Here is a 27,770-nt window from a genome sequence, read left to right on the forward strand (position 1 = left end):
AATTTTGTTATAAGAATACCATATTTTTAGTGTCAGTCAAAAAGATAAGAATTTATATTATATAATATTATATTTGTTACATTGCTGGTGTCATTGAAAAAAACATGTTTAGTTTTTTTAATAAGAAAAAGATATGCATAGTTTTTTTTTTGAGAGAAGATATGCATAGTTTGTTACAGTACAAATGTGTAAAATATATATAAGTATAATTTTTTTTAGGCAACTATACTTGTACTTTTAATTAAAATCAAAATTTTATAAAAATAATTATACGCATTAAGCAACACTAAAAAAAATTATATGCATTAGCGTAACAAAAAAAACAAACAGACAGACATAAATGGACCGGTTAAAAAAAATAAAATGAAATAAAATTGAAGAAAAAAGCATATTGAAAAAAATAAAAGAAAAGGTTTTCAGCGTGAGTTGAAGAGAGGTCCTTGTGAAATAAATTGTCGAGAAGTGGTTTTTTTAAGTAGCATTCAACAATTTTTGGTCAAAGCTCATTCCATTCAATTTTATGCATTCTAAAAAAAGTACTTTTTTTTAGAAGGTGTTTTATTGATATTGTGTTTGACCTAGCTTCTCCTTAAAAATGTAGATAAGCTGAAAAAAAACCGGGCCAAACGGTACCTTAATCATGTCATATTTTGGGAGGTCCCATTTACTCGAGGAAGATTTAAAATATGAGAAGTTCGATTTTTTCTAACATTAGGGTACATTTTACTATCACTCAATTTATTATGTTATCATTTTCTAACATTAGGGTGCATATTTCTAACATTGGTCCTATTGGACCATGATTTGAATTTTATTGGTGGTTTATTCGATGTATTTGATTTGGGGCAGCTATATTTGATTTCAGGAACAAAAGATATTCATATAACTATCGCTTGGTTAATGTGAATTTTGAAATATATTACATATCTTTGATTTACGAAATTACTCATTGTATATAAATCGTTTAGTTTTTAGTTTTTTAAACTATGTGATCTGAAGCTTGCCTAATCTTCATTTTCTACAAATAATTGTGAGCACTCATTTAGTTTGGCTTGATTTTGCCTTATTTATAATGAGGAAGACTCTTCATAATGATTTTTATTCTCCTCAAATCATCTATGAAATGAAGTGATTTTGCGAGTCAATAACAAAAATGGCACACATTTTTTTTAAAAAAAATATGCGCAAACTGCAGAGTGGATGAAGGATGTTTTAAAAATGTAGTGGTGTACACATTGTTAATTGCAGGGACTAAATAAATATAGTTTATTGACTTCCTCATCCAAATTCAACTATATCGCTGTAAAGAAAAACTATTGTGCTACTTTACTAATACAAATAATTACAAACTAAGCAAGCAAAACCTCACTTAGAGCACCCTTAATGAACCTATAACATCTAAGGATAATTTGAAGAAAATTAGCAGATTCTATTCAATCTTGTTGAGAGAAAGTGGGAAGGTCGCTGAAGATTGAACCATAGATCCACATAATGAATAGCTTGAACCAATAGAAGTTTGATGTCTGATAATGAAGATCCAAATAGAATAGCAGCAAATGAAAGTTGATCTCACAAGCAACACAACTTTTTCACTTTGTAACTTCACTCAATCTTTCTAAGAGTGTTCATATAGGTATAACTAGACAAGATTACAAAAAGCTTGCGGAACCTGTAGAAACGAAATCAATTGTTAGAAGAGGAAAAAAACATGATGTTTTGTTATGTAATGCATACAGCTTCACAATAAAAATTAGGTGAAGCATGCACATACCAAACCCACTGGCTTTTGTGTTGGGCCATAGCAATAAAACTTCTACGTGTATGTTCATTCACCAAACACTGCATTGTTCCATTTGAGGGCAGCATGACCCAAAACATGGACAACCATATATCAATTGGACCGCTATATTTGCGCAATATGTTGGTGCTGACCTGAGAATAATGAAGACACACAAGGAGAGTAAGTCAACTCGAACAAGTTCTAATAAAGCACTTGGCTAAATAAGATAAGAGAATAAAATTAAGAATGTGAAAACATACAAGCTCCCAAGCTTCAATATCTCTTCGTGAATTATCATGTAGTAGCCTGCTGCTTACAACATGGAAATTTTTTAGATGTCAGAGGTAGAAGCATAAGATTGAGAGAAAATGATGTGATTAGTTTACTGAATCAAATCTAAATATGAATATAATCTGTTTCTTGCACTAAACTTAATCTTTCATTTGCTTTGATACTGTGCTAGAGATCACACACATGACACGAGGAATAAGAGAACTGTTAAAGAATTGAGAAGGACAATTCTTATGATCAGCAAGGTGCAATAAACAGAAAGATCACTCATAAAATTCAAACAATTACCATCAGAAGCATGTGTGGTCAGGCATCGATATCAAATTTAACATGATGATATAATCTGAACCACTTTAGCTTGCAGGAACTTATGAAATAAAAGTTCACCATGTTTAAAAAAGGTACTGACAGGAATTAGAAAGGCTATTCAAGATTATTTGAGTTTATAAGTGTTTTAAGTAGACGGACTAAGCTACTCCTCTTATAACAAGAATAAAGTAACACTACACAGATGCAAATGGGATCATAGCATGGTAAAGGAGGGCCGGGGAATTGACTTAAGAGTATTGTGCACACCATTATCACTCGTTTATTGTTAATTTAGTTCTGAAATTATATCTTGTCAAATAAATCTCAAACTGTATGTGCTATATCTCCAGATTTTTCCAGTTGCAGTACTTGTATATTAATCAATCAATAGTCATACATAGTAAAAATTCAACTTACCATACTCCATAATGCACGTCACGATGATTACAATGTCCCGAGACACCATATTTGTCAAAAGTAATAATCTGGGGAAAAAGGCATAAATGAGAATTGCCTCCTTAAAAGATATATTTGGACAGAAATAGTAATCTGCCAAAAGATGTTTATGGCAGCAAAAATGGAAGCTTCAGGACTTAAACTATGTTTACAAAGGCAGGATCTTACCATATCAATGCAGTGACTAGTTATCTCTTGCTCAATAATATTTGCCATTAAGTCATGGTTCCAAACTTTACCAAAACCGTCCTACGTATAACAACAGGATAAACAAGGGCAATATAAGGAACTAACAAAAAAAAAAATTAGTAAAACTAAATTTTATAACTCCAATAGACAAATTTGACCAAAACCTGCAAATCTGGATGGTTGACAATCTTCACATGTTGCATAGGAACCTGTGTGCCAATGTTACACAAACAATACCCTTATCAAATTGGTAGATAGAGACTACCTTTAACTTAAGTAAATAAGAAAATAACATTTTCAAGCAAAAGACTTCCTATGTTTTCCAAGAAAATTTTGCTATAAGGATGGCTATTAACTATGACTACTTCAACCACATCAATTTCAATCTACTTTGTAAATCACCTTGAGTGATACACAAGCCTGAAATAGCTCTTGTTTTCTGACATTTCCTTTGCCATCTGCATCACCTACAGAAAAAATCAAAAATAAAAACCATCTAAGGGACTGAAACATAAACATCTAATCATTATTAAAGCCTAAGGTAGAATCTTTGATTCTGTGACGTCCAGAATCCCATAGAACGTTCAAAGAAAAATCCACGCCATAAATTTTTCACACGCAAAATAAATCCTCCATAATTTAAAGGCTTTTAAATAGAATTATAGAAAAACAAATAAACACAAACAAGAAATTCTAATTGCATGCAAACAGTGAAAACATATAATAATTAATATGAATTATGCAGCTAGGAATAAAATCAGATTCATAATGCTACTATAGTTAATTAGTTTGATGATAACATATACGTCTATCACTGTTTATCGATTGCGGATGGCAAAAGCAAAATATGTACCATTTCCGCCATAAAACGCCATGGCGGCGTCATCCTTCACAAATTAGCCAGTGGTTAAGAAAAGATCTGCTACTGCACTCTACTATGGCCGCTATTTGATAACATTGACGTCTATTAGCATATGATCAACAAGATTGGACTTCTTTTTGCATATTACTAATCTAGCTAAATACCATTGACAAGGTGTGGATGTATTTAGTGGCAACAGATAGTTCATTTACATTGAAAACGGATAAAAATAATATTTTGTCAAATTTGAACTTGCTTCATATACAAAGATTCCACTCGAAGAGTAATTTAAAATTAATTAAAAATGAGAATAACTAAAAGTCATGATCACAAAAAAATCAACATAAACACACACATAGCGTTACTGCTATAAATTACAATATAAACAAATTATCTAAAGTAATCACCATTAGATAAGCAGAGTATTTGAACATTATGCCCTCTTGAAGTCAGAAAATTTATAGTTGGAGTGAAGAACCTGCAGAAATGGAATAAATTTTCAAGACAGTGTAAAATTATAATGAAGTTAGAAAATATAAACTTCAAAACTGTTAGATTCACATACAAAGAAATTGTCGTTTAAGTGTAAACATGAATCAATTTCGTACAGTTTCAATTAGGAGTTTAGTCTTCAAGGTTTACTTATTATTTAGTATTCAGAATTAGAATCAGTACAATGATGAATAAAATCTAAAAGACATATTTTGTATCCCTGTTTGGAGCAGATAGTATAGGAAACGCCAATGAAAATGAAAGGAATACAGTTCTAGAATTAGTCATAACTCATTAACAAGCCTCCTGAAGAATAATAGGACATCTTATTAAGAAGTTGAAGCCCAAAACGATGAATATACGCATGCCTAAATCATACATTAGAGTCGGCAAAATAGGTTGTTGAACTCATTTAGCAAATATAGTCTGTTTGAGTGTGTAATTAGCATTACAAAATGAAAGGATGATCAAGAATATTCAAACAGTCTATAAATTTCCTCTGACTGAATGAGAAGGCACGCAAAAATTATTTCCCAAATTTCTCACTGATTTCCGGAAGTTAATTTTGCCTCAAACTAAATTGCTACCATCAACCCTATAAGGCATACAGAGGATTCAACTTGGCATTGAACTTCATATACATAGTTCCAGCCAATTTTAATCAGCCTATATTTTCAAAAACATAATAGGCAAACAACAGCCAATCAATACATAATAGGTGACTATCTGAGACACACCAATGTTTATATGCTATTTTTCTTCATTCAAATGTATCAGTGATATGCAAAAAGAATTAAGGAACACTAATCAAAACTTAACAAAATAGCTCTACACTGAATTAAACCATAGCAGGCGTTTAGTAGTCCGAGCAGTCAATTATCAAAAACTTTTCAGATTGAGTAAACAATTTTCAAATACACCCTCTAAGGCATTGTGTGTGTGTGGTGTCGGACAGCGACACATGTCAAACATGAGACACTCTTTCAATCAATCTGAAGTGTCAGTTCTACATAGATATAAGTGTTTGAATCAATATCATGAGCAAATTGAAAAATAATAACAATATTGAGAGTTTAGAACATACATGGATTCATCATCAGGGTGAGCAATAACCAGCAAGACATTTCTCTTGCGAAAACCTCTACCTGCAAAATGAAAATTGAGAAAAAGAATAAATTTTAGAATGAAATAAAAAAAAAAAAAGTTGAGAAAGAAAGTGAAGCTTACCATTGAGGGTAAAATGTTTGGTGAAAGGGGTACGAGGGAGAAGGAAAATTTTGCAAAGAGAAATAATCCAAAGGAAAATGAAAGAAGCGATTATGAGAAACAAGGCCATGAAAGTTGAAATTGAAACACCAATTCAATGATCAGTGCTCAAAATGCAATTTTTTTTATTCATCTCAGATTTCAATTAATTTCAGGGTTAGCGTCGCGGGAATTAGGAAGATGGGAGAAAGGTGAAAAGAATTCAGATCACCTAATGCGCTTCTATCACTTGCGGTCTCTATTCTGGTTTTTCAGCCGTTAGATTTAATCTAGAGTGACAAAATCACCACTTTAGTGCCAACGACACAGTCAATTGGAAATCACAAGAAAGAAGAAACACGCATGTCTGAAGGTGGCATTTAGTATGCACAAAGCACAAATTTGTGCACATTTACAAAGTTACTTTTTCAATGCACAAGTTTTTGGTACACCATTAGATCAATGAGGAGTACCGATTTTATCATGGTCTAGCTGTATTATATTTTTTACATTCTTTATCATGTTGTCTTCAACCTCCATTAGTACTAATTTTTTCAGATTTCAGAATTTTACATTCACACACCACTGATAAAATCCCAACATAAGTTTGTTGTTGCCTGGGCTTAGCATTTTAACAGGATTCAAATAATTGAATGTGTAGAAAAGGACAGGATTCAAATAATAGATTATTGGCTGGGCTTATCAATCCGGTTAAAACGTGTGCATCTTTGCTCATGAACCATTTCGTTAAAGATTCTATTTTTCTGTAAAAGTATTGAATATATTCATATTTTCAACTAACCCATGAAAAATAAACAAACAAGCATTTTCTTCAACAACTCATCCTCTTCAAACTTAGCATCTTGTTTCACATTTTCACATAAAATCTACATATGGTTTTCACATAATTGTACAGAGTTGTATCCAAATGTATTACAGATCTGCATATAATAAGAACAATCAGCAGATAATTGATTTTACAAACTAGATCTATAAATTACAGATCTGGAAAAAAAAAACTTGATATGCTTGATGAACAACGATTTTTTATCTAAACTGGAGCCAACGGTTACAGGTGGTGGCGCCGTCGAGAAAATTCTCCGTTGGTGATGAACGACGGTAGCACCACCGCCAGATTTAAGTCCCCATCTTCCTCCACCGTTTATCTTTTGGTTCAACTTTAATCAGATCGTAGAAAATGTTAAAATGAAGATATAGGAATAAAAATGAAGTTTTATGCTTTTGAGTCTGGAGAATGAAATGAATGAAGGAATGGAAAAGGAAAAGATTTTGATTATTTTTTTAATCAAGACAATCTGGAAACAACGACTTGGAATAACATGGTGTTATTGGTTTGGTGAAGACAAAGTAAGAAAGATGTGATATGGGCAGACTACAATAAAGATCAATGTTCTTTTTAATCTAATGGTTCAGAAAATACTTTCTTTAACTTGTGTATGATACACAAATTTGTGCAGTGTGTAGGCTAAATGCCACCATGTCTGAAAGCAGTCTGGTCCAAATTCACTTTCATGTGATTCACTATTACACTTAGTTTGGACTTTTGTCAACTCGACCTAATGCGACTAAAATTATAAACAATAAAAATAAAATAGAAAGTATTATTCTTCCTTTATTTTACAACAAGTAATTTACTTTTTTTTTCCCTTAAAAAAAAAAGAGAATCATTAAAACAAAATTCTAATGGATTGTGTTGGAAAATGATGGATTCAACTTTTTAAAAATTGAAAAGTTTTTTTTAATATAAAATATATATATTTTAACCATTTCTCTAGGATATTTTAATACAATTAATTAATTGATCATCTATCAATAATTTCATATGATTACATTTCAATATTAAACTTGATAAAACATATTTCTCAAATGAATAATTATTTATTTTAAAATATTTAAAGAGTGTTCGGGAAATATACCTCTTTCAGTATTCACCACATAGCACCGTCCTCGTGAGTTTATCTCAGTTGATACAGACAATGCATAAAATATACAAAGTCTGGGATTCTAAGGGTGGTTATTCTGCCATGTCATTCTTGAATTTTTCTTGATAAAATCTTTCTTGATATATAGAATTCCTCCCAAAAAAAAATCACTACATAGCACCTTTCTAACTTTACCATCCTTTTCACATTATTATATTTTTCTCCATCTCTGCTGTATCCCCAGTTGCAGATCCTGTAGTTGGAAGTTGGAACCTTATCGTACTTTGTTTATTCCTTAAACTTCAACTTTCACATTTACAGAAAAACAAGAACATGGCTTCAACAGTTTCAGGTTTGTTAACAAACATGTTAGACAAACTACTAACAACAGCTTTCCACAACATTTCAATGGCAAAGGGTCTCCAAGGTGAAGTAACCAATCTCCAAAACACTCTCACCATCATCAATGCATTCATTCTTGATGCTGAAAACAAACAAACACAAAACAACTCCATTTCACTATGGCTTCAACAACTCAAAGATGCTTTGTTTGATGCTAGGGACATTTTTGATGAGATTGAATTTGAATCTTTAAGGAAACATGTTGTCAAAAAACATGGAACCTTCAACACTAAGGTACAACGTTTTCTCTCATCTTCTACTAACCCTCTTACATTTCGTGTTAAAATGGCTCATAAGATCAAACACATGAATACTAGAATAGATCAGATTGCTTCTCTTAGGATGAAATTGGGTTTAATAGTATCAGAGAATCATGCTAGTGGAAGTGGAAGTGGTGGAAGTACTAGTACTAGGGTTACAAGAGAGACTCATTCTTATGTTAGACCTTCTCATGTGATTGGTAGAGATGGAGAGAAAGAAAAGATTATTAAGTTTTTGATGGATCCACCATTAGAAAGTGATGATGATGAGATTGATGTTATTCCAATTGTTGGAATTGGAGGGTTGGGAAAGACAACACTTGCTCAATTAGTTTATAATGATGATAGGGTCATTGAGCTTTTCGATTTGCGTATGTGGGTTTTTGTTTCTGATGATTTTGATGTTAAGAGGTTAGTGTTAGAGATTCTTAAAGCTATGCATGGAATGGAAATAGATGCTCACAAGTATAGTTTTGATCAATTGCAAAATATGCTTCGCGAAAGGTTATGGGGGAAGAAATTTTTGCTTGTTCTGGATGATGTTTGGAATGAAGATTATAGAGAATGGCTTGAATTGAAAAAGCTTTTACTGGGGATGCATGACGATGATGATGATAAACTTGGGAATAAGATTATCACGACCACTCGTAGTGACAGGGTTGCTTCGATAATGGGGAATGCTTATAAGCACAACTTGAAGTATCTCCCAGAAGAAGATTGTTTACAGCTTTTTGCTAAGTGTGCATTTCCAGCAGGAGAGGGGAAACACAACCCAAGGCTTGTGGAGATTGGGAAGGACATTGCTAGAAAGTGTAAAGGGTTACCCCTAGCAGTGGTAAGTTTAGGGTGCTTGCTTAGAGCAAGGCCTAGTGAAAGTGAGTGGAAGAAAGTAAGAGATAGTGAAATTTGGAAAGTGAACCCTCAAGATGATGATGGCATTTTGGCTGCGTTGAAACTAAGCTATAATCACTTGTCATCTGGATTGAAACAATGTTTTTCTTATTGTTCAATTTTTCCTAAGGGTTACGAGTATACTAATTTGGAGCTGATTTCGTTTTGGATGGCACATGGACTACTGCAAACCAAAAATGAAGATGAGGAACCAGAAGATCTTGGGGAGATTTATATTCAGGAGCTAGTTTCAAGGTCTTTCTTTGAATGTGCTGCTGAAGAACAATTGGTTATTGACGGTCTTATTTCTGAAGAACTTGAACTTCTAGGCATCAGCTTTTTCAAAATGCATGATCTTGTTCATGACCTTGCCGTGTTCACAATGCAAAGTGAAAGGGCAGTCGTAAAATTTAATTCAACAAATATAAAAGAAAAAGTGCAGCATTTATCATTTTCAGACAGTGGTGAAGGAGTTCCTACCTTTGGTAAAATGCCGAGTAAGATCCGAACCATTGGATTCTGGCATGCAGGTCAAAAGGAACTTGCAATCACCGAACCGTTTGTCAAATGGATCTCCAACAAGTTCAAGTACATAAGGGTGTTAAATATTCAAGGTTCTAATTTTCAGTTCTTGCCGGATTGTTTCGAGAAAATGAAGCATTTGAGGTATCTTGATCTAAGCTATTGCCAGAGATTGGAAAAACTCCCAGATTCCATTTGCATGCTTCATAACCTAGAGGTATTAAATCTCTGTAGATGTGTAGCACTTGCATATATTCCCAAAAATTTGCCGAATCTTATCAGCCTTAGGGTTTTGTGGATTACCACAAAAATCACTGATTTGTCTTTCATAGGTATTGGAAACTTGAAATATCTACAAATTTTAATTTTGTGGAATTGTGATAATTTGGTCTCCCTTCCACGTGATTTGAGGCACTTGACTGCTTTAAAGAGACTGACTATTGAGGCTTGTGCAGAGGTGATTAGTTTTGAGGATGAAGGAGAAGAGGATGAAAACTACTCCTTGAAACTTGAACGGGTTTCAATTGACAAATTACCAAATTTGGTAGCATTACCTGGTTGGCTTAGAAGAGCTGGTACAACATTGAGATACTTGGGCATTTCAGAGTGTTCGAGTTTAATGGCATTGCCAGAATGGTTGGTAAATCTAACATCACTCGAGACGCTTCTCATTGCTGACTGTCCAAATTTGACACTACCCCAACACATGAATCGCCTTCAAAACCTTCAGAATTTAAAGATATATGGATGTCCTCAGCTAGTCGAGAGATGTGACCAAAATACAGGCAGTGACTGGCACAAGATAGCTCATATCCCAAATGTTGAAGTGTAAATCCATTATTTATTTTTTGCCTTCTATTTCACATGTACTTATTGCTTATTTATTCTGCTTGTCTAACTGAATCCTGCTTATCATTTTAATTCAATCCAATTCATTCTATAGGCGGGCGCAATCCAATTTGGATTTTAGACTTCCCTGTTGAAAACATTGCATTATACTGAAGTTGTGTTACCGTTTACATCAATTCTCTCTTTTAGTTTTTCTTATGACTGGATAATATACCAAACCTTAACAAAATTTATAATCTTTTTCGACTGAGTTATTGCACCTGTAAAATTTTTAATGGTTTTACAGTATGATGTAAATATTAGATTTCTAACTAGAATAATTCAAAAGTAACATGCTACAAAGAATTTCAAGATCTTTAATCCATGCCTGAGGTGAACCCCTAGAAATAGAAGCATCTGAAACTATGTTGATCTAAGAGTGTACCCTCAGTCCCATTCATCAAACCAAACGGCATACATACTTACATACTGATATCTCCTAGTTAAGGTTCACTAGATGAAAAGTCTTTATTTCCTATTCAAAGGGCATGGTACAGACTCATGACTTTCCAAACAAACTCAGTAGCTCAACTTCCAAATAAATAAATCCCTTCTGTAGTAGCTAGCAATCCTGCCCCAAAAGAGTCGTCCTGTGATTTCTGACTCGCATGATCCCTGACAAACACCAAGCCAAAACTGCAGCAACGTTAATTTTTAACCATTCCTTGCTGCAGCCTTCTTGTCTATCAAACAACCTTATTCTAACATCGTATGTGAACCAACGTTGCTTGAAACTCATATAGGACACCAGGGATAAAGAATATGCTTGTCCAGATTGCATGGTTTGCCTCAAGCTAAGCCTGGTTTCAATCCTGTCAGCCTCTGTGAAAGGGATAATCAATATATAAACGCAAATCTTTTCCTTATAATGATGGGACATGGAGGAACCTTGAATGGACTAATTCACCTGTTTGTGTTGGTGTGTCTGTTACGGGAAATTATCTCCGCAAGCATGCCTGCTACAAAAGGAAAACTAACATTGTTTTCACTTGCATCTTTTATATTTCTACGAAGGGAAGAAAGAGAACTGTTCTGATTTTCTACCAATTAGTCTTTTTCATTTCTATTATTGTTCTACATTAAATAAGCTATAGGTATAAGGATATCAATATTAGCTTTGAATATCGCTTCAACAGTTCAGATTTGTTATTAAACATACACATTAGGACCCTCAGTTTGGATCCTCCCATATCAAAATCTGACATGACCAAATCATGAGAATTTTTTGTGTCTAGAATTGAGTCCCAATTTTTTAATGTCATGAGAAGCAGAGAGATAGGCTAGGCACAAATCATATGAACTACATGTTTGTTTATGCTTGTTTCTAACTTTTTTGGTTTTCTTGGTTTCGTCATGCAAGCTTGGAAGCGTTTAGTGCAAACACAGTCACCAAATGTCATGGAGGCAGTAGAGACTTCGAAGTTGCATCACAAAGTTTCCTACTCCATAGTTTATTTTTTGCCACTGGTTGCATGCAATCCCTTGTGTAGCTTTCCCTGCAGTTGCACCTTGACCAACTCCATGTCCAATGGAAGCAAGCCGGACAACCAACTAACAATAACAGCAAAAATCAACGGATTCAAAAGTTTCTCCTATTCCAAATAAAATAAAGAAAATGATTATTTAAGATATAATCAACTAATAAATTAACTACATGTCTATGTTTTCTGTGTGTACTCCCATTTGGTGAGATAAAGAAGATAGGAAAAGGTAAGATATTCTCTCAAATTGTAATATCTTTTTATTCATTTAAGTATAAATTTTATCTCAAGGGAGAATTTGATTAGAATTTATGAGGATATGATGGAGATTTTTTTCCCCTTTTTCACTCTTATTTGTAACCTTATCAGTTAATATTTTTTTATTCCTAACCAACTATTTAAAATATTATTGTTGAATGAAACTGCTAAAAACCGTTGATAGCTCAGTTATAGAAATTAGAGACCGATATAATGCTGTGACATGTTAACTGTCCTAGATAATTTGTTTGTTGAGTGAAACACGAATGATTGATCTTGAAAAATTTGATACCATGTTAAGAACAATGTTTTTAGACAAAAACATATAAATGGTTCCAACACTATTAATGTTTCACCTAAACTTGTCCTTTTAAGAGTTTAAATGAGCAAAATAACATCTGCTCATCAAGCAATGTTTCTCCTAACAGCACCACTTCTGGATTTTCCCATCACTCAAACAGTTTGGCAAGGAGCAAAAAACACATCAAACTTCTTGGCCAACTTTTAAGCACTTCTCCTCAAGTAAAATTTCTTAATTCTTGTACCATGAGATTCACCCACTCCTCAAGGTGACCATATGAAACTTGGTAACACTAATCATTAAATTAACATCTGAAGCCTGAAAAAAAAGACCAGCTGAGCATTTGACAAGTTATTTTTCAAAAATTTTAAGGGTATTTTTGGATGGAGGGTTTAGAAGAGGAAGGGATGAGAGGACTTATTTTTCTTTTTGGAATTGCAAAGACTATAACAAGTTTTTCAAAGTCAATTGGCTCTGATTGAACTATTATATGATCATTAATAACGACATCTTTTATTTTTTTTTTAAATATCAAATATATATCAAGATATAGACTTAGATTTCTCAAACCCTCCCTTCCCACAAACGAACAACTCTTCTATAAGCACAATCTTATATGAAAAACATTTGGGTACACATACACAATTAGTAAAATTACAAGAGAAATAAATTAGTCACATCATTTTTTACTTTTATCTTTTAATTTTTCTTATCTATGTGTATGTTGCTAGGTATTTTTTATTTGTGTTTGTGACCTCCCTAGAAACTTCTCCCAATTAAGTGCTTACTATGTTTCATGTTATCTTCATTTTGTAAAGTCACTTCAATTTTATTTGATTAAACAAATTAAGACACCTTCTTTTCCCACTTTGTGTTTCTCGCACGTCTTATGAAGTTCGGATTATAGAATCCAAACGGCATAAACACCATATAAAAACCTCTAAATCACGTTAAAATATTTTGGATTTTAAAATCCGAATAGGACATGCGATAAACTCATAGGATGAGAAAAGTAACAGTCATAAATTAAACAAGAAAACAAAATGAATGCAACCTGGGCCTGGATGACTCAGTGCATCATGGGTCCAATCTAGGCCCAATTTCATCTCTCGTTTTGGAAAAAATTAAGTTAATAAATTTCAGTCCTAAAATAATTATTTGTTGACAAATAGTTGATTGTTTTAGAAGGATGCTGAATCAAATAAAAAGTTATTCTTCAATAAAAAATTATAGAAACTAATCCACATGCAGATTACATACTAAACCCAACTAAAAGTGAACTTAATCTATATCAACAAGACATTTTCTATATATGCAGATTGCAGACTAAATTTAACTCAAGGCAACATGGTTAGAGGACTTGGCTATCTGTTAAGTGTTAACTATACTGGATCTATCACTATCTAACTAAGTTTATTCTTGATTATTTTTAGTAAATTACTGAGGATAGAGTCACAGTATTAACTGTCCCAAGAGAAGTAATTCATATCTCAAATGGTAACCATCTTTTTCTTTTGATAATATAAAATGGTTACTTGTGTTGTGAGTTTGCAAAAATCAAATGCAAACGGTGAGGGACACTGCCCTACACATTCTATAACCACGTGTATTTCCTTTCCCTGCAAAGAATTATACTTCCTTACACACTCGACACTTGCACATAGCACATTCTTAAAATATCTAAATTGTTACATGTTATAAACTATGATTCATCATTTCTCTTCTCAACTCTCACCACCTTTTGTTTGTTGTCCTCAAGTATTGAACTCAACCGTAGAGAAATTCATCCATCAAACAAATATCATGAAGGTACGCTTAAATCATTCAAGACGCTGCTATATATGTGTGTCACACTCCATTATGAATGGAAAATGCTACTTCTCAAGAAAAATAGCTTCAAGAATTTTTCAAGACACAGTTGGCAAATTTTAATTGGATGATTTATTTGTCCACTTCCTATTTTTCAGTCACACCTCCTTGAATTGTGGCAAATAGTGCATTGTGATTGGCTACTCTTTATTCTTGAAGAATTCTTGATGTTATTTTTCTAGAGATATATCATTGCTCATTATGAATTTGTCACCATTTTGCTTGAAACTTTAATGTGTGTGTATGTATATATATATATATATATATATATATATATATATATATATATATATATTGAATATGTTTTCATGTTTCTACAAAATTACTACTTTTTAAACTTAGCCTCGGCATAAATTTTGTCCAATATTAGTCATTGTAAAACTTGTTTGAAAAAAAAAAATACTGTTTTTAGTTCTATATTTAGTCACTATAAAAGCAAAATAAGATTAAAGTTAGACTAGACTTCATTAGAGATTAAACTTAAAAGCAGTGAACTTCATAGGGAATAAAAACATATTTAATCATTTTGTAAAAAAATAAAATAATCATGTATTATATATTTTATATTATATAATATGTGTCCATGTGTTACTTATCATGTATTAAGGGAACTTTTATATTATACGTTTATCTTGAAAACAAGAATAATTTTATGCGAAAATTTAAATTTTGAGAATTGTCCAGGCAATATCTTTAACTAAAGAGACAGTGTCAATCTTGTATATATTTTGCAGAAAGTTCAATCAAACAAACTAACAATTTTTTCCTACCCTCTTTCGGTAAAAGTTCATTATTTTCATTCTTCACTGATAAAATCGGTTCTTGCTTGCATTAGAAGTTAGCATATTCCAGCAAATTATCTGAGAAAACATTGCTGTTTTTCTGGTTTGAAACATTGTTTGCATCTGATGATTGGTTTTCTATAATTAGAAGAAGAAACAGCATGTATCCCATGGGGTTTAGATTTAGGAGTTATGTCTCAAAATATGAGTGTATAGTATGTGCATGAATCCAATTGTTTGGATAAGTCATAAAAGATAGTGTACCTTTTCTTTGGCAAAGTCTTGTCAAAGATGGTAAAAACTAAGTCAAATTCTCAGAAAGAATGTAAGGAAATTAATTCAAGTTGTCAAGGGAAAAACATTGGGATTTGAGAAAGTTGTTTGAAAAACACAAGGTGTTTCAACTTTGGATTTGCCTAAACAAATGTAGAGGTAATTGTGATCTGTTAGCAAAGCAAAATGTACTCCTTCTGTGGACTCTTTGAGTATATAGATGAAACAAAAAGAAAAGAGGTAAGGTAAAGAAATTCTAGATAGTGTAGAAATACATAGTTTCTTCGACTTTGAGCATGCGAAATACTAAAAACACGGATACACGACACAGCCATTGATAATAATTTGATCAAATATGCTCATGGATAAATCCAAAAGAAAAGGGGTTGACCATTGGTTTTTACATTTAGTCTTCACATTTTCAGTATTTTACATTTCACATATGATTTTGTTGTGTCTTGATCAGGCTCATTCTAACTTGCATAAGAGAAAGTCTACTTTGATTGCTGATGGGAATCATGCTGCTTTTAAGGTATATATACGTCTCTTTCTATTGATATCACAAGCTTATATGAATCAATGATCTAAGTTAACTCCTTGTATATTAGAAGACATCAAGAAAGGGAAGCTATGTGGAGACTCTTGACAGAAAGGTTATTCTCTTTTACTCTTGTTTTCCCCATTAGCATTACAATGTAATCAAAGGCTGATGCAGGTGTATATAGTGGAAAATAGAGCTAGTATTACACGGTATGAACATGCAAATCACATGAATTGATTTACTTTAGAATTGTCCAAGTGATAAAGCAAAGAAATAAAACAAATTACATCAATAAACATTCTTTCAAAGATACTTCCTTGGTACTGCACCTTCCTCGTTATCATAGCCTGCAAATTCATAATTTTCATTTAACAGCAGGCAGAAGATATCTTTACTAGAGAAGAAAAACTTAGTGAGGATGAAGATAACAACGAAGCCGGTGATGACAACAATGAAGAAAAATCTGGAGGAGATGATGATGTGACTGATGATCAACAAGAGGAAGGAGAGTACTTACTAGGAGACGACGGTCCTACTGCAGTTACAGAAGTATACATTTTCAGTTTATCTCGTGGGAAATTTTGTCGTATATACATTCTTGCAATGTCATCAAAAACTAAAGTTACACTTACGAATACTTGACGATTACAAAATACGTTTTATAACAATCTTTTCTATTCTTCTCACAGGACGGAATTCACAAAGGTATGTTCACGAAAGATGCTGATGAAGATAATAAGACTTCGACTCGACATTTCAGCCATGGATGTCATTTAGCTGAAGGAAAGATGAACCATGGAATGGAGGACTATGTTTTTGCTCAACACCGGAAGCTCAATGGATATGATTTAGGACTGTATGCAATATTCGATGGACACGCAGGTCCTGATGTTGCAAAATATTTGCAAAACCATCTATTCCAACATATACTGAGTGAGGTATATACTTTAGTGGTCGATATATTATATATATTTCAGTCTACACATTATTATTCTCACTTCCATTTGATTTCTTAATCCTGCATGGATAGCCTGATTTCTGGGAGAATCCAGTGCATGCTGTTAAGAAAGCATGTAAAGCTACAGACAACGAGATTTTAGAAAACATAGCCGATTGGCGTGGAGGATCAACAGCTGTGGCAGCAATACTAATTAACGGAGTAAAGCTACTAGTAATAAATGTTGGTGATTCTCGAGCAATATCATGTAAAAATGGTCTTGCAAACCAACTAACTGTGGATCACGAACCGGAGAAGGAAAAAGATCTGGTTGAGAGCAGAGGAGGTTGTGTTTTTAAGAGACCTGGTAATGATGAAATAAATTCAACAAAATCTATAAATGCATAACTTCCTTCATCATGTAATAATTTTCTTTTTTCATACATGAACATAACCTTACTTTTGTATATCATAAGAATTTCAAGTCTTGGCATGACACCTATTTTTTTGCTGAATAGATAGAGGTTTCTAATAATAATATAACTATCAGAATGAAAGATTAAAAGTTTTCAACTTGAAGTTCTCTTGTCTATAACTCGATATGCGTCATTTTTCCCTCCATTTTATTAAGGGGATGTTCCAAGAGTGGATGGCCAGTTAGCAATGACAAGATCATTTGGAGATGGAAAACTGAAGGAGCACATCACTGCAGAACCAGACGTGATGATCAAGAAAATTGATGAGGACACTGAATTCATCATTTTTGCAAGTGATGGTTTGTGGAAGGTACGTGGATACTTCGTTTATGCTAGAATTAATGATAATAAATTGTGTTAAGTAATTATCAACTTAAACATTGGGTTTACTATTGCAGGTGATGACGAATCAAGAGGCTTGTGACTGTATCAAGGATGTGGATGATGCTCAAAAAGCAGCTACAAAGTTAGTCAAAGAAGCCAAATCTCTTGGAAGCTGTGATGATATTTCATGCATAGTTGTTATGTTCTAGCTTACATGCTCCTGCATTTTATGCATATTTGTCTTGTTTTCTGTAATATTGTTTCAAATTTCTTTAACTCAAGCAAATGTCTCTTTAAAATTTTTTCGTGGGTCATGTGCGTATAACTAATAGCCACTGTGTTGAACTTCATTTATAGCAATTCTCTTGTCTTTCAATCTGCTCATACGAATAGTTGATATTTAAGTTATATATACAACTTTTTGATTAGTGTTATTGAATACGCCGAATGAATTGATGAAAAACCAAAACACAATCTTTTGTGTCGATGGATGCAAAATAAACCAAACATCGCCATTATCTTAATAATAAAATAATAATAGGATTCTGCCATAAAAAACCATCATGTGTATTCTTTTAAACTTCATGTCACCCTAGGGGAAGACCCTAACATTTAAACATCCAGCTTCACAAAATATCTCACCACATATATCCTAGCAATTTCAGACTCTATCCCTTAACTAAACCTATCAATACTTCCTTCCCTTATTTCCTAGCATCCATTCTATTTTGGTTGTCTTCTTGCAAGCCAAGCAATCAGAACTATATAAGTCTCATTCTGTTGGCTTCTTTTAAGGAAAAAAAAAAGTTATTTCTTTTTGCTATTCCATTCCCATATTACATTATAATGGCTATCTATATCAGTATGCGTCTGGACTTCATCTTCATGACTCCATTCTCTTTTGAACACAGCAATCTGTGAAGCAAAACCTGGTTCGACATCAGCAAAACCACCAACCCCACTAAACTCCACATTATAATTGTGCCGTGCAGCCAAGTCAGATGCCCACTGGTTGAACTGTTCTCTGGTCCACTCAAATTTGTGGTCATTATTGCGAAACTTGCATGACTGTAAGAGGGTTTGCCCGTCCAATTCTTCTTGTTCTTGGGTAGGGGGATTCGACTTCTGTAGCACTACATTGTATTCAAAATTTGGTGTAGAAACAATAAGAATCTTTGGAGAAAAACGACTTAATGCCACATCCCCAAAGAGACAAGCTTGATCTTCATCCATATGTTCAATCACCTGCATTATTATATAAGCAATTTATATCGGTTGATTCAGTACCAAGATAATCAGAGTTTCTACACAAATGCAGATTTACAGGTTTAAACATCATGTATGAGCAAAATTGAAACAGAGGTATTTCCAAGAACATGACACTGGTTGCATGTATAAAGTATATTCCAGCAAATTGAAGCAGAGGTATTTCCAAGTGATAAAAATGTAGAAGTGCTTGTTCACAGGGTAAAGAGCAAGACCACATCAACAGCATTATCCAGTTTTTAAGCCTAAAGCGTTTAAACTAGGATATGTTAAAATGAATGCTAGCAAGCATCAGTTTATGTAGAAGTGCTTGTTTACGGGCTAAAGAACGACCACATCAGCAGTATTATCCGGTTTTTAAGCCTAAAGTATTTAAACGTGTTAAAATGAATGGTAGCAACATGGGGTGGGTTTATCTCCTCTAAAGTGAGCTAATGTGATATCGATTCCTTACTAAAATTTTCATGAAACTCTTCCATATTTGCAATTTAAACGGAAGAGCTAAATTGAATTTTTTTAAGTCACATGATTTCTTCGAATTCAAACATCACAATATGAAATCATCAGACACAGTGCAATTTAAAACAACAAACTCAAGCAAGTTACAGACCAGTGAACTTAATTATCATATGATAAACATAAACATGTTACACGTTCAGCGCCAAACAAACCATGCATCATAGATGATTTTATACAAGTAATAAAGAACTAATATATCTTGATTTAGGACACACCATATCAAAAATGAAGTCAACATTTTATCAAAAAATATGAAGTCAACAATAATAGGAATATAAAATGGATTAAGAAATACCTCTAAACAAGTACCAATATCAAACCCATGCAACCTGGAATCAAAATTTGTAATTGAACCTTCGTAAAGAATAACTGACTTTATGTCAGTTCTTGTCCCACCAGTATCTGGATTTGCATCTAATTTTGAATTCAGTACCTGCACAATTTATGCACACAAAATCAAGCAGCTTACAGAAAGAAATTTCACATACATACAAGAACAAAATTATGATTTCAGCTTCCAACACAAAGCACTAGAAGGTCCTATAAAGTATAAGACCAAGACCTCCAAGATCAAAAGGCTGCCAGCATCAACTATTCATCCAACATAAATTCATTACTTTAAACAATATTTCCACACTGAGCAGAATTCAAGTCAGTAAAAATCAAGTCAAAGACATCTACTCAAATATTAAAATATCTGCATCTATTAAATAAGGCACGTACATGATACTCAACATAATAATGACAATTGTATGACCAATTACTTTTCTATTTTCAAAAGTTATGGGCAGCATTATTGTTAGGACAAGGATAAAGATGAGTTTGTTAGGATATGAGGTTAGAAGTGAGTTAGGGAAGTATTAGGTAGTGGGGTAGTTAGGATTATCATGTATATGGTTTTGTGTAGAGAAGGGAAGGATTAATAATATTTGTTAACGTTTGGTGAATAGAGCAGTAGCTCTATTGTAGAGAGTGGGAAACCCTTGGAGGAGAGTTCTCTCTTATTCTTTCTTATTTTACCACTAAAAGTGTTCTTTCATTAATTCTTTTAAATTCAATTCTTGGGTTCCTGGCAATTATGCACAAAGACTACATAATACAAGATGGACATAATAAACACCTTCTAAAGATCTTGATGGAGTCGGGACAATGATAGGACACCTAGGCAAGGCACATTCTAGAAGATTGCAGAAGCATAGGAAATGAGAGTTAGTTGGCACTTTCGTTGATTTTAGGGAATATTCTATTATAAAAGGGAGGGGAATGTAGTGAGGAACCCATTGAGATTGTTAGAAGTTAGTTAGGAAAGTTCTCTCTCTGGTTAGGAGCATTGTGCTCTGGTAAGAGTGTTCACACTCCGGTTTATCCTTTCTTTTCTATTATTCCACCATTGTAGAGCCTTTGAGCTAACCTTTATCATTCAATAAAAAAATGTTTCGTTATCTTGAATTCACGGTCAGACAAAAGTCATTACTTTGGCATATTTAGGATAAATCTTGTGCAGACAGCGCTCCCTGGTATTATATATTCCAAACTATAGAAGACACTTTTTTTCTTGCACATCTAAGCCTAAACCCTAATTACTCTACTTAAAAAAACTACAATGCAAATTTTGAGATAGGAAAGTGCATGTAAACCTTTGCAGCCCGTGTAAGACCCTTTTGTGAAATATCAACACCAGCAATTTTCTCCAGCGAAGTTGTGTAATTTAGCAATGCTTCCAACAAGCTTCCAGATCCACATCCAAAATCAAGCTGCAATGAAGGAGAACCTCAAACTCACAACTTGGACCTCGGACTAACAAAAGAAAATAAGTTGAGAAAGTTAAGCGTACCAAAGTAGTAGCATGTGATTCTAAAATGTGTTGCACTGCAAATTCCACTCGTTGCTTCGAAAGTGGAGGGCTAAAAAGAGCCTGCTCCATTCTTTCCTCTGGAGGTTCTGCAACTTTGGTCAAACTTATTTCATACTCCACACAGCAGGCCTCTGCAAAATAAGAATATAAAACCATCAACACAATTTGCAATTTAGAATCAGCAATTTAGCCACTTGCAAAACAACGTACATGTGTGGGTGCTTAGGGGGAGGGTAACAGGAGAAAGTAACTCACTAGAAGATAAGGACGGCATTATGGCTGAATCACCAGCTGAAGCAAAAATCAAATCAGAATTGACCAAGTTCGTGTTGAAATAAGCATACTGGCCAACAGACATCTGCATCACAACCTCCTCAATGAATGAAATCACAGCACCAACCCCAATCTCAAACTCAAACTCATTACAAGATTCAATAACTTCTTTCATATTTTCACCCTCCACAACCAAAGATACTGAATAACTAATACAAGGTAAAGATCCATTGCATGGACAGACACCAGAGTCTGGACCTTCAATCTTTAAGCTGCAAACGCCATTTACTAACATGTCTTGTAATGAATTTGCACACATTGGCTCAAGTGATTTATTACACTGCATTGCATAAAGATGGCCATTCTGAATGGATTGACCAATTACAATCTCTCTGAAAAGGTTTTTGGAAAAAACGTGGATGCTGAAGTTCCCTGCAGTCTCATAGAGCCGTTCAAAAGGAGCAGTTACACTATTAAAATACTTGTTCAGCCATGATAGAAGTTTCAATGAGGCATTCTGAATAGCATCATTCTGCTTCCTATAACAATCCTCAGGGGAACAAAAAAGTATTACTTCCGCACACCGAGAAAGCAACTTTATTTCACATTTAAACATCCCTGAATCTGATTGCTTTGGACATCCATTTACAGAGGCCCCGTTGGCACATTCAATCACATCAGTTCCCAAGCCTGCAGCCTTAAAACATGACTTTGATGATTCAGTTGGTATTTTGAGAGGATGACTTATAATGGAAAAGAGAGGTTCAGACAGGCGATGCTGGCGACAAAACATACAAAGAATATCCCTAGGAAGGGAACCCCTCCAGTTAACTCTTGTGGTAAATCTTGAAGGCAACTCAGCTGTGAGTAGTGCCTCTCTGGATAATTTGTAAATTCCCCCGGGAGTCTTCCCTAGAAGCATCCTGTATAGAAAACCTAGCAATCACTAAATGATGCAAAGTTGAATAATTTTACACAAACAGAAACTGACAAATACTTCTAACCAACAAAAAAGACAAATACTCATTTAAAAGAATTCAATGGATGCAAAAATGGATTGGAGGACAAAACTAGTATACGTCTCCAAAAAAACATCATGCAAACGAGAAACAAAAGTTGGAAGATCAGAAAAACCTCCTAGTCAAATAATCAAAGTTTTCTACTTTTATTATGAACATTCATTGTACAGCAACATCAGAAAGGTCCCTTTATCTTTCTTAGCCTAAGCAACCGTGGGATGCCTAATTAAAACCTGGAGAAATTATTTAATAGATAGGTTTTAAATTATGACGAGTTAAAAGGAAATCTACTCAGTTATCAAAAACAGCAAAGGTTTTTACAGGTTGGTCTCCCAAAATAAAAATACTTCAGTTGGCCGCAATAATAAAGCAAAAATGCATGACATAATAACACCTTTTCACCAAGTATTAAGTTTAGCCAAGAATGTAATATAAGGTTGACCATTGTACTATTACAATTTCAATAAACATTTGAATTTAAGGAGACCTGTAATATAACCGAACAGTTACATCCTCGTAGAAAAGATCTCTAGATTTCCGTGTATATCCGATGCATGCTAAGATTGCATCACCAACTATATCTTGCCCAGACAAGTATCTTGCCCTTGCATTTAGAGATCCTTCAAAATGAATGGTTTCTTTTCCATTTCCCGATACAAAAGACCGATCCAGTAGATATGATTGTCGAGCAGCAAAGAACAGTCTGGTCTCTGAAGAAGCTTTGCCTATATTCCTATTGGAGCCACAAAGATCAAGAATAAGTTAGAAAGCAATTATCTAGTTTAAGAAAATTCTTTGTAAATACATCATACCTTGAAATCAGAACATTGGCCCCATCTTCTAACCCAAGTTCATTTGCAATGATATCAAGGTAGTACTCTCTTAAAGACATACAGAGAGTCACAGCTTCAACATGTTTTTCCATTGAACCAGGAATGCGTATGGCCTCAACCTGAATGCATTCTTGTGAATCACCCTCTTCCATTAACGACTCTATAATATCTTGTGGATATGGACTCAGCTTTCTAATCCAGATATGTTGTTCAGATGTAACAAGAAACTCATTTAACTTTGTAGCAGCCCTTACTATATATGGAAGGACCAAAAACGGATTTGACTCCACCTCAGGATTAATACATTTACACAAACTAGAAATCTTTGCATCACAGACAGCAATGACAGAAATAGGAATTGATCCACAATGATCGCTCTTCGTCCTCAAACTAGCCCGAATGTGACCACTGAGCGGATGATCAGATATAAGAAACTGTATAGGTGATGAATGGCAAAGAAAAATGGTATCAGACTGAATTTAAATTCACTGACAAACACATGTAATATTGGAAAATCATGAAGTCCAAAAAAATAATACTTCATTTTGACTAATTTTTCAATGTGATGACCAGCAAGGTGTAATTGTATGTCATATCTTACTAAAATACAGGAGAAAAAAACTACAAGAAAGAAGAAAGATAAAATTCATAAACTTGATGTTTTCAACCTATGAATGTCCAACAACGTTCAGAGATCAGACCAGTTCTAAAAGAATTATTTGCTTGCCATCAAACAATCGGGAATGAAGGGAATAAGAATATAGTAATTTCTAGTAGTGTATCCTTAATGTTCATTGCAACAAACATTGATGTTCAATAACTTGAAACTAACTACAGACTAAATAGTACACAGCAACATCAGTGAGGAATCTGTTCTCAAACTTCATCACCAAATGTCTTAGTTACCAGCTCAACCAAGAACTGGCTACTTACAGAGCAATCTAGCAGTTAGGAAAAAAAAATCATAGGGATGGCCAGGTGAAACGGAATTAGAAACCTGAAGGATCATTGGATCATCCGGCTAAACACAACAAAATGATTTAGGGCGAGTTTGTAGAACAGCTTACTTAAGCACTACTATCATATAAGTATATAACCTGTTTCTACAATAGAAGGTGTTTATCATATATACCAAAAACACAAGATAAGTGCTTATAAGCCAACTATCATAAACTATTTCTAAAAACTATTCACACACTTGCATAAGCGCTACTGTCACAAGATAGGCTCAAATAAGCTCTTCCAAACACCTCTTATTACATAAAAGGGACTGCAGTACTCCTAAAATACTTTATTTTCATAACTGAAAGTAGGCATCATTCAATACACAGAAAAAATTACCTACTTTTTCTGAAAAGATATAGGCGATTCGAGCAACTAAACTTTCTTGTGCATCCTGAGGAGTAAGATCAGCAGTCTCTGTAATGATACCAATCTGCAGGAGAGCAATTCATAGTTGTAATATTGTGAAAGTTTAAATGTCATAATCCTCTCAAAACAGATAAACACTTGAAATAGCAGATATGATACAACACAAAGGAGTTCCTACATAGCAGTGGCAATTTAAAAAATAATATGCAGATAGGAAGCATGCATACTGAATAAATTGTTACTGTATAATCGGCACTAGGTAAAGATCCATTTGCCTATCCTCTGTATTTAAAATATATAGTTTGCAACAATGAGTCGGTATAAAATACAATTGAAACCTACATTAAAAAAAGCCTCTAAAATACAAGACATTGACCCCAAAAACAAAAACAAAAATCATTAGAAAATTTTAAGGGCTTGAAATTCTAGTGAAAAATTGCCATTTTAATTGAGCCCATCTGATCAATATTTGTCAATCGTTTGTTGGGCTGAATGAGGACAACAAGAAGAAAATGAAAGTTTTTTTTTTTTTTTTGAAGAAGCCAAACTAGCCCACTGAAATTGACACCGGGGAAAATCAAACCTGAGACCTTGAGAGGAGCACACTCCAAGGTCCCAAGCCAGCACCACCAGGTCAACCCAAGTGGGTTGGAGGAACTGAAAGTTAGTAAATGTCTACCATAGCATTATAAGTTATGTAACATTTCAAATGCATGACTGTATTACTGAAAAGACTCAACAAAGTAAAATTAACATATAAGTGTGTGTTTGGCATTGACATCTCCAAATGCAAGAAATCAAACTCAACTTTCTACTTAGGCTATTATCATCTTCACAGCAGGACTAAAAATAAGAAATAATCATCAATAACTAAATGTAACCGAGTAAGTATTTTATCAGTTCAATTCTACCACTTCTTGGTAACTATAAATAACTTGTTTGAACCAATAAAGAAATGAACATGTAAGTAAAAGGATAATCGAGTACAAGCACAACGATATTATTCATTATTATCAATAATTTGCTTACTGATTGGAAATGAGTAATACCTTCTCTATAGCCATCTCCGCAGCAGATTGCTCTGCATCCTTCTTTTTCTTAAATGTCCTTGTCACAACTGTAAGTTCTGGAAGCTGCAGTGTGCAACGGTAAAGAGATGGCCTCGTCTGAGGAATGCTTAACCCTGGACATTCATTTTGAGAGACCTCTTTCACTTCCTCTACCACATAGCAAGCATTTTTACCAAACTTTTGGTGTATTATAGCCTTCGGTGTAAGGGCTGGTTTTTTCGGCGCAGCCACAGGACGTTCTTTTGTTGCCATGAGAAAGCTCAGAACATTTCCAGCGTATTCTTGAAAATCAACCATAAAACAATATATCAGCCAAAAACTATGAAGCACCGACACAAACACATACTCTGAACACGGCACAAACACGAACACTTTGACATCCGTAAAAATTTGAAAAAAATAATAATTAATTGGATGTAACCACATGTGTCTATTGGGCTTTACACACAATACTCATTAACTAATTAATTACAAGGGTGACTTATAAAAATCTAGGAATGAACTTATAAGAAGAATTAACTAAATAAAAAGCTAATTTATCTTTTAATCGGCATTTGAAAAAAGAAAAAAAAACTAAATAATAAAAAGTGTAACTTTAAGTAATACTTGTGAACCCATGCGCATTTTCCAGAAATTTTGCAACAATATCTTCAACACACACAAAAAGGAAAAGAAAACGCTTAAACCCTAAAACATAGAAATGAAAAACAAAACAAAAAAGTATTAAAAAAAAAAAACAACTTTTCAGAAGCATAATGCAAAAATAGGCATGTTACTACGCTAATCTATTGTAATAACGTTGATTTTGATAAAATAAAGCAAGAATGAAAGAGTGAAATTGAAAGCGAGTGTGAGTGGAAAAGGGAAAAAGCGAGAATCGGAACTGTGAAGAAAGTTGAAGAATGAGAGCGAGAGAATGTACCTAAAGGTTTGTTGTTGTTGAAGAATGAATGTGTATGAAATTAGGGTTTAGAAAAATGAAGTAGAGTAGCAATTTATAGAATGAAATGAAGTGTTAAGGAAAAAGAGTGGAAGACGAAAGAGGGAAAGTTTTAAGTGTTTTTAGCTCTCTCAGATTCTAAGACTCAGTCTCACGCCAAAAGCGTACTGTCCCTGTTCCGTAACGGAATCATTGCTGCTACTAACTTGCAAGTTAAGTTTTAACACATCATCCATCTTTAATTTAATCAGATATCGAGTTTTAAAAAACAAATAATTTTTTTAAGTATGTATTCAATCAAATCAAGTTATTGTCATTGATGTTCTTTTATTTGATCTTGTATTATTATAGAAGTATATATGTGATTCTTAAACTAGTTTATCAATTAAGTTAGTCACTCTATTACTTTAAAAGTATGAGAATGAATTATAGTTTTAAAGGAAAATCAGCATATAACACGTAACATACCATTAAAATTTATTTCCCTTTATTGTTACAAATTTGTCATGAATCAATGATAAATGCGTGTTTTAACACCTCTTGACATGAAGAAATTTTGTTGTTGAAGTACATCTAATCAGTCCTCATGAACAGATATTCTCCGGTAATCGATGTTAGCCAAGTCAATCAAAGCTTCAAGTAGGGTTTCTCAAAAAAAAAAAATGATTAGTTTATTCAGTACCATGTGACTCCCGCACCTCTTAGATATTATGTAGTATTCCCATGGTCGGTCAATCTAGTATAAATATAACTCCTAATATTTATACATATGTATAAACATGACCCGTTAAATGTGGTTATCAGTCTATATACATAATAGTCTCTAAGTTTTATATTATTATCTCAATTCAT

The 27,770-nt window shown here is 33.5% G+C and overlaps 4 protein-coding genes across 13 annotated transcripts; 2 read left to right on the top strand and 2 right to left on the bottom strand.

Annotated features, from left to right (window-relative positions):
• Window positions 1-1,242: 1,242 nt before the first annotated feature.
• Window positions 1,243-5,993, bottom strand: LOC146932800 (uncharacterized). Of its 3 annotated transcripts, none has more exons than XM_085704538.1 (10): window positions 5,607-5,993; window positions 5,464-5,524; window positions 4,295-4,365; window positions 3,428-3,492; window positions 3,190-3,234; window positions 3,005-3,085; window positions 2,798-2,865; window positions 2,041-2,086; window positions 1,772-1,932; window positions 1,243-1,669 (listed from the first exon to the last, which is right to left on the bottom strand). In XM_085704538.1, exons 1-10 carry the CDS (start codon window positions 5,713-5,715, stop codon window positions 1,603-1,605), a joined length of 774 nt encoding a protein of 257 aa, XP_085560664.1. In that variant the 5' UTR covers window positions 5,716-5,993; the 3' UTR covers window positions 1,243-1,602. The 3 variants fall into 3 exon arrangements, with proteins under 3 accessions (XP_085560664.1, XP_085560663.1, XP_085560662.1); XM_085704537.1 differs by having other exon boundaries at window positions 2,041-2,089; XM_085704536.1 differs by having other exon boundaries at window positions 2,041-2,092.
• A 1,743-nt stretch (window positions 5,994-7,736) lies between these two features.
• On the top strand, window positions 7,737-12,358 carry LOC146932801 (putative disease resistance protein RGA1). 3 transcript variants are annotated; one of them, XR_015007272.1, is made up of 3 exons: window positions 7,742-9,859; window positions 10,098-10,468; window positions 11,891-12,358. XR_015007272.1 is itself a non-coding variant. In XM_085704546.1 (3 exons), exons 1-3 carry the CDS (start codon window positions 7,901-7,903, stop codon window positions 11,903-11,905), a joined length of 2,460 nt encoding a protein of 819 aa, XP_085560672.1. In that variant the 5' UTR covers window positions 7,750-7,900; the 3' UTR covers window positions 11,906-12,358. The 3 variants fall into 3 exon arrangements, 2 of the variants coding, with proteins under 2 accessions (XP_085560670.1, XP_085560672.1); XM_085704546.1 differs by having other exon boundaries at window positions 7,750-9,974; XM_085704544.1 differs by having other exon boundaries at window positions 7,737-10,468.
• Window positions 12,359-14,229: 1,871 nt separating this feature from the next.
• Window positions 14,230-18,148, top strand: LOC146932802 (putative protein phosphatase 2C 58). 6 transcript variants are annotated; one of them, XM_085704547.1, is made up of 8 exons: window positions 14,230-14,379; window positions 15,961-16,026; window positions 16,103-16,147; window positions 16,411-16,584; window positions 16,725-16,973; window positions 17,066-17,339; window positions 17,604-17,758; window positions 17,847-18,148. In XM_085704547.1, exons 1-8 carry the CDS (start codon window positions 14,275-14,277, stop codon window positions 17,979-17,981), a joined length of 1,203 nt encoding a protein of 400 aa, XP_085560673.1. In that variant the 5' UTR covers window positions 14,230-14,274; the 3' UTR covers window positions 17,982-18,148. The 6 variants fall into 6 exon arrangements, with proteins under 6 accessions (XP_085560673.1, XP_085560675.1, XP_085560674.1 ...); XM_085704549.1 differs by having other exon boundaries at window positions 16,414-16,584; XM_085704548.1 differs by having other exon boundaries at window positions 16,106-16,147.
• A 122-nt stretch (window positions 18,149-18,270) lies between these two features.
• HEN1 (double-stranded RNA binding protein-related / DsRBD protein-like protein) lies at window positions 18,271-27,112 on the bottom strand. Its single transcript, XM_085704543.1, has 10 exons — window positions 26,901-27,112; window positions 25,958-26,259; window positions 24,883-24,972; window positions 23,517-23,971; window positions 23,192-23,437; window positions 21,668-22,608; window positions 21,392-21,543; window positions 21,195-21,311; window positions 19,853-19,990; window positions 18,271-19,017 (listed from the first exon to the last, which is right to left on the bottom strand). The coding sequence occupies exons 2-10, from the start codon at window positions 26,228-26,230 to the stop codon at window positions 18,580-18,582; spliced, it is 2,850 nt and encodes a 949-aa protein (XP_085560669.1). The 5' UTR covers window positions 26,231-26,259; window positions 26,901-27,112; the 3' UTR covers window positions 18,271-18,579.
• Window positions 27,113-27,770: the final 658 nt, after the last annotated feature.

Source organism: Medicago sativa, chromosome 4 (genome assembly GCF_051527215.1).
Source record: "Medicago sativa cultivar Bolivia chromosome 4, Bolivia_mono, whole genome shotgun sequence".
Classification (NCBI taxonomy): domain Eukaryota; kingdom Viridiplantae; phylum Streptophyta; class Magnoliopsida; order Fabales; family Fabaceae; genus Medicago; species Medicago sativa.